The sequence below is a fragment of the Protomyctophum bolini genome (genome assembly GCF_963924005.1).
Source record: "Protomyctophum bolini genome assembly, chromosome: 5".
Taxonomy (NCBI): domain Eukaryota; kingdom Metazoa; phylum Chordata; class Actinopteri; order Myctophiformes; family Myctophidae; genus Protomyctophum; species Protomyctophum bolini.
This window is the reverse complement of record NC_137866.1, coordinates 2,274,636-2,285,813: the sequence shown is the minus strand read 5'-3', so window position 1 is coordinate 2,285,813 and position 11,178 is coordinate 2,274,636. Positions and strand designations below refer to the sequence as shown.

At 44.6% G+C, this 11,178-nt stretch overlaps 1 protein-coding gene across 1 annotated transcript; it reads right to left on the bottom strand.

Moving 5' to 3' along the window:
* Positions 1-9,166: 9,166 nt before the first annotated feature.
* On the bottom strand, positions 9,167-10,288 carry LOC308316119 (beta-1,4-galactosyltransferase 1-like; the record flags this gene model as incomplete). Its single annotated transcript, XM_080764517.1, has 2 exons — positions 9,167-9,865; positions 9,971-10,288. 2 exons carry the CDS (start codon positions 10,286-10,288, stop codon positions 9,167-9,169), a joined length of 1,017 nt encoding a protein of 338 aa, XP_080620643.1.
* Between the last annotated feature and the right edge of the window lie 890 nt (positions 10,289-11,178).

The following is an 11,178-nucleotide window of genomic DNA, read 5'->3' as shown; positions in this document are numbered from 1 at the left end:
TTTTGGAAAATGTCTCTATTTCTTTTTAGGGATGCACCGAAAGGGACATTCTTGGCCGAAACCGAATATAGGAAACAGTTGGCCCGAAAACCGAATACGATTAATTATATATATTTTTTTCCTACCATTGCGCTCATGGCCGTACCTTAAAGCTACCTGATTTATGGCAAAATAAATGGTTATGGCTAAACTTAACTTAAAAAAATAATCACTAATATGAGTCCATAAAACATTTATTCAGCTCTCTTAAATGCATTCATTGCATACACTATTCGGTGATATTATTTTCTGCCTATTCGGGCCGAAACCGAATAGGCCGAAAATGCAATTTTCTGCAGAATATTTTCTGCGGGCAGATATTCGGTGAATCACTACAATGTTTCCATAGTATCTCTCTCCAGTCTAGGTCTAGTCTCAGACGAGCCCTCCATCGTCGCTTCCAGTTCTCCAAACATCTGGCCAGTTTGTTGGTGCTTTTGCGCTCCTGCGTCTTTCTTGTGTACATCCACGTTAGCCTGGCTAATAAGCCAGACTCAAATCACACTGTCGTGTGGTATTTGAGTCTGGAGATGCTGTGCATGGATCTTGTTTCCCGGGGGGGCGGGTTCAAACATTTTCTCTTTGATGCAATTGGTCAGAGCTATACTGTCAGTCAAAGGTCTAAACTTTAGACCTTTGACTGACAGTATAGCTCTGACCAATTGCATGCTTTAGACTCTAAAGCATTCAACGTCACTGTACCAAAGCCCGCCCATATTGCATACCGTGTCCCGATTGGCCACACCAGTTAACGGCTGATTCGGTCTGGTTTATTAGCCAGGCTACATCCACGTATGTTAACCCATTTCGACCTGAGACCAGGAGATTCTACGTCTTCTAAATAATGACAGTTTTCTGTATCTGTAAGAACATGATGAGGGATTAGATTCCAATGGCTTTGATGCTTATCTTCCTTGTTCCATTGTTGTCATGTGTGACATCAGAACTAAGCAAGGTCTAAGGGCCGATTCATACTCCTATTTTACCGCTGTTTCGGCGCTGTAGTGACGAAATGATTCCGGCTCGTCAGACATTTTCAGTAGCACCGAAGACTCGAAGAGTCGACTTTATAGGAAGGACGGTACCCCCCCCCCCCCGAACCTCAAATGACATCACATTGTAGGCTCTATACAGAGTGGGCAGCGGTGGCCGAACCGTTTGCGGAGCGGTCTTGATATCGGAAGGTCGCTATAGTTCGTATCCCCGGACCGGCACGTTAAAATTACCACCGCTGAAGTGCCCTTGGACAAGGCATATTGAACCTCTACCATGAAATGTTCTATGAGCAGGGCCTGGCTGTAAACAAGTTCTTGAGCTTAGTCCAGTTACCCTGGGTAAACATAGTACCTTTCCTTTCCTTAGTCCAGTTACCCTGGGTAAACATAGTACCTTTGCTTTCCTTAGTCCAGTTACCCTGGGTAAACATAGTACCTTTCCTTTCCTTAGTCCAGTTACCCTGCAGGGTAAACATAGTACCTTTGCTTTGCTTTGCCGAACCGACTTTTATTCAGCTCTAAAATAGGAGTATGAATTGGCCCTAAGACTTGGATGCGTAGGAAAGGAAAGGAAAGGAAAGGTACTATGTTTACCCAGGGTAACTGGACTAAGGAAAGGAAAGGTACCATGTTTACCCAGGGTAACTGGACTAAGGAAAGAAAAGGTACTATGTTTACCCTGCAGGTTAACTGGACTAAGGAAAGGAAAGGTACTATGTTTACCCAGGGTAACTGGACTAAGGAAAGGAAAGGTACTATGTTTACCCAGGGTAACTGGACTAAGGAAAGGAAAGGTACTATGTTTACCCAGGGTAACTGGACTAAGGAAAGGAAAGGTACTATGTTTACCCAGGGTAACTGGACTAAGCTCAATAACTTGTTTACAGCCAGGCCCTGCTCATAGAACATTTCATGGTAGAGGTTCAATGCCTTGCTCAAGGGCACTTCAGCGGTGGTAATTTTAACGTGCCGGTCCGGGGATACGAACTATAGCGACCTTCCGATATCAAGACCGCTCCGCAAACCGTTCGGCCACCGCTGCCAGGTATCACCGGTTCTGCTCTACGGTGGTTTAGATCAGTGATACTCAACCTCAGGCCCGCGGGCCACATCAGGCCCGCGGGACCATTATGACTGGCCCACCAATGAAAATCTAAAAAAAATAAGAAAAATTAATCTGGAAAATGAAATCAAAATAAATAAATCTGAATGAAGTTATCTTTAATTACATTATTATAAGTAATACTATTAGAGTTGTACTATTACTCGAACGAAAATAAAAGCTTGCGGGGGGGGGGGGGGGGGATGCAATGCAAATGAAAGACATATACTGTGTATCCCTATTCCCTGACATAATTTTATAGCTAAACGGACAGAATTCTATTTTATTTGAATGATGAAACCCAGCTGCCATTAATAGTTGGAAATGGAAATTGCGGAAATTGCGGAAATTGTAATTGCGGAAATTGCGGAAATGGTGGAAATGGAAATTGCGGATATTTGTGTCATCGGTAGACTTTGTTTTTAAATTTTGTGTACGATTTGTAATATTTCTGTCCTGTAAGGGATTGAGTGACATGGTTAGGGTTGCTAGACGGACCCGAATGTATGTAACACCACTCTGTTTCCGCCCAACCTAAAGTAAACAGTTAACTACAACAGCTCTCTCCGTCTCTTATTATATGTGAACTATAATAGCCTAAGGCTTACACAACATGGTGTCAGAAGCTCGGAATGAATTTAGAAGAACGCACGGAAAGAAGAAAATAAAATAAATAAAAAAAGGAAATAAAAAGACGACAGGATGGCAGACGCAGCACCCTCGCTACCACAGTTGGCTCCGCTAGGCAAGTTTGATTTCAGCAACATTAATGACTGGCCGAGATGGATGAAGCGATTTGACCGCTATAGAATAGCGTCGGGATTGGATAGACAATCAGAAGAATTCCAAGTAAATGCCTTCATGTATGCAGCGGGGGACGACGCCGAAGACATATTAAGTGTGTTGCCGCTCACGGATGCACAGAAACAAAAATACAAGGACGTCACGGACGCTTTCACTGCACATTGTGTCGGTAAGAGGAACGTCATATATGAGAGGGCACGTTTCAACAGACGGGACCAAGAACCAGGTGAGAGTGTTGAGTCCTTTCTCACTGCTGCACACACATTCGCTGAACATTGTCAGTTTGGAGCCTTAAGAGAAGAATTGATTAGGGACAGAATTGTAGTAGGCATAAGAGATGCCAAGCTATCAGAAAGCCTGCAAATGGATGCAGATTTAACTCTGGAAAAGGCAATGACCAGAGTGAGGCAGAGTGCAGCAATAAAGAAACAACAGCCCACCTTAAGAGGCACTGAGCACCAGGCAGCAGCACAGGTAGAGGCGATACAAAAAAACAAGTGGCAGAAAGCACCATACAAGTCTGACACACAGTCTTCAGGATGTGGCAGATGTGGAAATATGAGGAAACATACGTGGAAGGAATGCCCTGCTCGTGATGCCGAGTGTAGAGTGTGTCATAAAAAAGGACATTTCGCAAAGTCATGCAGATCAGGAAAAGGAGTCCATGATATCACACTGGCACACACAGAGTCTTCTTATGACGAAGAGGAGGAGGCCTTTGCATTCCTGAATGTAGTGAACCTAGAGGAACCAGAAGATGAATGGCTGGAACTGCTGGAGCTGAATGGACAGGAGGCTATATTCAAACTGGATACAGGTGCCCAAGTCACAGCTGTACCGAGCAGCATGCACTCGGTTGAAAAACATGGAAATCTACAGCCACCACGCAAAGTACTGTATGGACCTGGAAAATACAAGTTGAATACAATAGGGTGCTTCGGGGGTGAGCTGACCATTAGAAAGAAAACAACAGAACAATTAATTTATGTTGTTGAAGAGCTGACCAGGCCCCTCCTAGGCCTTCCTGCGATAGAGGCGCTTGGACTCATCAAACGGCTGCACACGGTTGCAGTCCAGCAAGAGGATGTCAGAGTTCAATACCCCACAGTGTTCTCGGGCTTAGGGAAGTTAAAGGAGCCCTACAAGATTGAGCTGGAGCCCGATGCTGTCCCATACGCCCTGTCGACTCCACGTCGCGTGCCCTTGCCCTTACGAGAAACAGTGAGAGCAGAACTAGAACGGATGGAGAAGATGGGGGTGGTTACTAAAGTGACACGCCCCACACCATGGTGTGCAGGCATAGTCGTGGTTCCCAAGCCAAAAGGGAAAATACGGCTGTGCGTGGACATGACACCGTTGAACAAGTATGTCAGACGTGAGAGACACATTCTTCCGGCGGTAGATGAGACACTTGCTATGCTTGAAGGGGCGAAGATATTCACAAAGTTGGATGCTACTGCTGGCTTCTGGCAAATCCCATTGTCGGAAGAAAGCAGACTACTCACAACCTTCATCACCCCGTTCGGGCGGTATGCATTCAATCGCCTCCCGTTCGGGATTTCGTCGGCACCAGAGCATTTTCAACGCCGTATGTCACAAATGTTGGAAGGCTGTACAGGTGTCCAGTGTCATGCTGATGACATACTGGTGTATGGAAAGGACATACAGGAGCATAATGAGAGGCTGCACAAAGTCCTAAAGACACTGCAAGCAGAAGGCCTGACACTGAACAGGGAAAAATGTGAGTTTGCAAAAAACAGCATCATGTTCTTAGGGCACCGCATAACGGCAGACGGAGTGGCCCCGGATCCAGCTAAGGTCAGAGCAATCTTGGAGATGCCTGAGCCTACCGACGTCGAGGGAGTGAAGAGACTTATGGGGATGGCCCAATATATAGGGAAGTTCTTACCTCATCTGGCCACGTACACTCGTCCGATCAAAGACCTGCTGTGCGGAAATAATGAATGGGTCTGGGAAGCTCCACAAAAGGAAGCTTTTCATAGACTGAAGGCAGAGCTGATTTCTCCGAGGGTGTTAGCCCCGTACTCACCTACAGCTGAGACCTGCGTATCTGCTGATGCCTCGTCCTACGGTATCGGAGGCGTTCTGACACAGCAGCAGGAGGATGGAGCGTGGAAGCCGGTCATGTTCATTTCTAGAAGCCTGTCGAGCGCGGAGAAGAATTACGCACAAATAGAGAAGGAGGCGTTAGCAGCCACATGGACATGTGAGCGGTTGTCATCCTATCTTCTGGGACTCAAGTTCAGACTAGAGACTGATCATAAGCCGCTGGTGCCGTTGCTGAGTTTCAAAGCACTGGATGAGCTCCCACCCAGAGTCCTGAGGTTTCGGCTGAGACTGATGAGATTCACATACGAGGTTGTGCATGTGCCCGGTAAGCATCTGATAACGGCAGACACATTGTCAAGAGCTCCTGTCGAACACACTTTCACACAAGAGGAGTTGGACAGAGAGACAGAAGTTAAAGTGTTCGTGGATGCAGTTGTACAAGGCCTCCCAGCCACGGAAGCCAGGCTGAGGAGCATTCAGGAAAAGCAGAGAGTTGACCCTGTCTGTGCAAAGCTCATCAGGTACTGTCAGACACGTTGGCCGGAGAAGCGTGACCTCCCACCAGAGTTGGGAGCATACTGGCCAGAAAGGGAGAACCTCACTCTGGCGGGTGAGCTACTGCTGCGTGGTCAGAGGATTGTGATTCCCCAAGGTGAAAGACAGGAAGTGCTGAAGGATCTACACACTGGACATCAAGGAATCGTCAAGTGCAGAGCAAGAGCACGCCAGTCAGTCTGGTGGCCCGGACTGTCAGTTCATATCAATCAGCTAGTGGACAAGTGTGACACATGTTCACAACACAGGGCAGACCACAGAGAGCCCTTGGTCCCTACACCAGTGCAAGAACGGCCCTGGCAGAGGGTTGCTACAGACTTATTTTTCTGGGAGAAACAGATTTATATTGTGATAGTGGATTTTTTCTCGCGCTACATAGAGGTTGCACACCTCAAGGTGGCTACAGCGGAGACTGTTGTGGCAGCACTGGTGGACGTATTCAGTCGTCACGGGGCCCCTCAGACCGTGGTCTCGGATAACGGCGTCCAATACAGTGGGTCGTCCTTCCAGAACTTTGCTCGCGAGTATGGGTTCACCCATGTGACCAGCAGTCCACGGTATCCGCAGGCTAACGGTGAGGCTGAGCGGGCCGTGGCTACAGTGAAGGGGCTGTGGAAAGGTGGGGGCGACAAGGCAAAGGCGCTGATGGCGTACCGTGCAACACCCCTGGAGAGTGGTTATTCCCCTGCACAACTGCTCATGGGGAGACAGATTCGCTCCAACATACCACAGCACCCAAAGGCCCTGCTTCCTCGCTGGCCAAACATCAGAGAGTTCAGGAAGTCAGAGATGCAGGCAAAGGAGGATCAACGTCGTCGCTACAACCTGCATCACAGAGCCCGTCCCTTACCTACGCTGCAGTGTGGCCAAAAGGTGTGGCTCCCCAGGGAGAAGAGAGAAGGAACGGTCATACAGCAGGCGACAACGCCCAGGTCATACGTCGTGGAGACGGACGACGGACAGTTGAGGAGAAACCGCGCCCATCTGCGCACTCTTCAGCAACCTGCTCCGCTGACGACGACACCTGTGGTACCTGGGACAACCGTGGAACATGGTAACACAGAGACACACGCATGCCAACCAGCTCAGAGTGACAGAGATACTAGGCATGACGGACATTCTGATAACACCAACGCACCCTATGTGACCTCCTCTGGTAGAGTGTCACGCCCTCCGGCTAGACTGGACATGTGAGAGACTGGGGGGGAGGTTTTAAAAAAAAAAAAAAAAAAAAAGAATGTGATGGTTTGATTATGTGTTTTGAGAATGTGAATTGTTTTTTCTGAAAGAAGAGAAAAAGAAAAAAGAGAAGTGATACAGAGGGAAGGGGAAAAGAGTGATGTGAATTGTATGTGTTTTTTGGGAACTGCAATTGTTTGCTATTTTGGTTTAATACTGGTTTGTTATATTTCTTACTAAAAGGGGAAGGTGTCCTGTAAGGGATTGAGTGACATGGTTAGGGTTGCTAGACGGACCCGAATGTATGTAACACCACTCTGTTTCCGCCCAACCTAAAGTAAACAGTTAACTACAACAGCTCTCTCCGTCTCTTATTATATGTGAACTATAATAGCCTAAGGCTTACACAACAATTTCTTTCTTCGTTTACACCCCCAATGAATAGAATAGAATATATTAGATTTTATTTGCCATTTGCACAAGTGAATATAGGACATGTTGGAGCGCAGCTCTCAGGGTCAGCTTTAAAGAAGCACAGAACATACAATCCTAGAATAAACTAGAACTGCACTCTGCCGAGTGCATACTTGCTTGTTGCACACTAGTAGGCCATAAATGGCCTACTAGTGCGCAAGCAGAGCGCGCAAGTACTTTCGACCGCTGGAAACTATCACATCTCAGTATCTCTGTGAAGGAACGTTTGAAATGTATAATCATTACGTGTAACTATTTGCTACCTAACTACTTTTTTACAGAAAAATGAATCATTGATATGTGATGAAAAAAAGGTATATAAACTGAATTAAAATATATTATACAGTATAATTATTTTATTACTTCAAATTCATTTTGTACTATAGTGATATTAATACTAAATCATGATCAGAGTAATATGTGTCTCTAACTTCAATTTCTGTAATAATACTTTCAAATAATTGTACTTTAATAATTGTTTAAAGCCTAATCTTGACATGAAGGTCTTTATATTTATATCTTTTTCAGTATAATGGTCTTCATTGAAATCTCCTATTATCATAATTGTGGAAGTTGGAGATGATAGATACTTTACCATTTTTTTGAGAAATGTGTTTAATTCCGAAAGTTTGTTTTAGGTGATCTGTACATAAGAATGATATATAGATCTTTATTTTTTACATATATACATACGTGTTCTACTTTTTTCATTACAACTACATACAGAGTATGTAGTTGTAATTTGATTAGCAGTATACTGTGGTTACTTGGTTCCAAAAAGTGACAGCCAAGTTTTTTTCAACCGTAAGTCTGTGCCTGGTTTGCTGGGACCAGTTACCACATTACGTCATCGTTGAGAGCTGGGACCAGAGTACATGGTGTGTATATGTATGACTAGCTCTCAGTGATGACGTAAGAGAAATGGTCATCTGTGTAATCTGGTCCCACCAGATACCACATTACGTCATCGTTGAGAGCTGGGACCAGAGTACACGGTGTGTGTATATGTATGACTAGCTCTCAGTGATGACGTAAGAGATATGGTCATCTGTGTAGTCTGGTCCCAGCAGACCAGGCACAGATTTACAAATTACAAATCACATTACAACTACATACAGAGTATGTAGTTGTAATTTGATTAGCAGTATACTGTGGTTACTTGGTTCCAAAAAGTGAAGCCAAGTTTTTTTCAACCGTAAGTCTGTGCCTGGTTTGCTGGGACCAGTTACAACATTACGTCATCGTTGAGAACTGGGACCAGAGTACATGGTGTGTATATGACGTAATGTGTAACTTGTAACTTGTAACTTGTAACTAGTCCCAGCAAACCAGGCACAGACTTACGGTTGAAGAAAACTTGGCTTCACTTCGAAGAGACCAAGCGAAATGATTACTTGCGCGCTCTGCTTGCGCAAGTAATAAGTGCTTCATAGTCTATACCTAAAAACAATACTTGCATGTTCTGTCTCTCACAAACTAGATAAGAATGCATGAAGCACAACTCGGTAAGTCTACAAATGATGATTTATTCATCGAGAACAGAATAGTTCAATCTCTGTCTTGTCTGTTGTGACCTTGAAGATTGGCTATTTTCACACATGAGTCATGACAAAGTATAAATAAGTAAGTAATAGCTGGCTATAATATGGCAAAGTATAGCAGTGACTGAGTGGTTAATTATGATTATCATCATCATCTATCAAAAAGAACACTTTGAATGTCTTGACCCATTTTGGGGCAGGGACCCCTTTTGGTGTTGGCATTATGTTACGCTTTATAGCTATTGAAAAATAGCAGATCTACAATCTCATATATGACCTACAAGCTCATATATGAGCTCATATATGAGCTTGTAGGTCTGCTATTTTTGAAAAATCGTGAAAATGCGGTACAAATCTTACAATATATAGATCTTACAATATATATACATTTTTACATATATATTCTTTCAGAGGACATTTTTTTCCTTTTTTTGGACGTCAGGCCTGCCAACATCCACGGTGATGAACGTGTAGAGTGGATCCTTCTCCACCTTGGTTACGGTGTACGTGAGGGAGCTGAGCCCGTCCTCCTCCATGGTCAGCGCTGTCCTGTTGCGTTTCAGCATGTGAACGGCGTGGGGGTTGACCTCATTGTGCAAGTCTCTGCCGTGCCTCATCATCCGGTATCTCCCCGTCACCATGTCGGGCCGGGAGATCCCTCGGAACTTGATGAGGGTCCTCTGGTAGAGGTCGTCGTCCTCGCCGCCCCAGCCCCAGAACTCGTTGGAGAAGCCGTTGATGAGCGAGTACTGCTCCGTGGACATGGACACCACGCCGCCGAAGACGGTCGCGTAGGGCAACGCAAACTGAAACTTGTCGACGGCCACGGAGAAGTGTCTGGGCTTGTCGAAGCAGCGGTAGACGTTGCGGTCGTTCATGGGGATCAGGTCCACGTCGGAGAAGACCACGCAGGTGTAGTTGTACTCCTTCATGGCCCTGACGAAGCCCACGTTCATCAGCCGGGCCCTGTTGAAGGTCCCCTGGCCGTCCTGGTTGATGACGAACACTCGGTAGTCCAGCTGCTGCCGCTGCAGGATGGGATGGAGGTAGTAGAGCCACTGGATCAGGTGCCCGTGGCGATTGCGAAATGGAATGATGATCGCCACCTATAACAGCAACAAGCAACAGATTTGTTTTACAGCATTGATTACACGGAGAACAACAAGCCAATACCAAACGTCACGTCATCCATTAATCTATACAAACCAAACCTTATGAGGCGAAATACAGTCTGGGGGTTTGTAGCGTCCTCCCTCCTCCAGCAGAGAAGGCTTCATCTCTGCTCTCACCTCCTCCATGGTCCGGTTCCAGTTGAACTCCACCAGAAGTGGCCCCACCAGGTGAGGAGAGGTCCCGGGACAGGACGCCAGTGCGGCCTTTTCTACTTTTGGGGTCGTCGTCGACTCGTTTTTTGGGGTCGTCTGATTCTCAATGCTGACGATGTGTCTGGAATCCAGCCATAAACCAAGTATTATCACTAACTGAACCACTATTAATATTCGTAATCGTATTGCCAGTTTCATCTGCATCTTTCCTTGAAGAAAGTGACAATGTTTTGAAGATACAACAACACAGATATTTGCACAGTTGCTTTTGTGACTGGTTGGTTGGTTGGTCGATTCTTCAATTAGGTTGAAAACCTTCGAAAACAAGGAAACAAAGGTTTTAACAACAATGCCAAACAATAAACAAGTTCTCTTTTTAAACATGCTTGATTTTAAACATTAAATATATTTTTTAGAATAATCAAACGTCTTTTAAACAATGTGTTTTAACGATAGTGTTTTTAACACAATGAATGCATGTCTTAAATTTAAAAAATATATAATTATTATTTATTTTAACCAAAATTATTAAAGTCATTTTCAATTAAACATTTTAGATTACTGTAACCTTTAAGATTGAATAAACTTTAAGATTGAATAAACTTTAAGATTGAATACATTTAGGAGAACAACAAATGTTAGGTATAAGTATTTAAGTAAGTAAGTATTTAAAGGGAAACACTGAACTTGTAGGCCTAGAGCTTGGAGATCAGCTCCAAGTAACCTATAGGCATTTGACATGCCTTTAAACATGGTAAATCATTATAGATTCACATTTTTGTAGTGTTTTAAGTTAGTAAATATAAATTTAAATGCAAACTCAAAACAAATTGAGGCTATACTGAACGTTCCAAACTGAACTTAATCTACAGACATTAGCCCATTAAGGCCAGATTTCTAACCACATTAAGCAGTAAGCATAAAGTAGAAGTAGAATAAGTAGAATAAACATAACCGACCATTGGCGTTGGGGTTTATAGAGCTCTTTTGGGTAGACCTTCAGCTTGCTTGTTTAACAGGTGTGTTCAATCAGCCAAATGAGCACCAGCAGCCATCTTGCAGCTGATGCACTCTGGGAGATGTAGTTGTGTCTG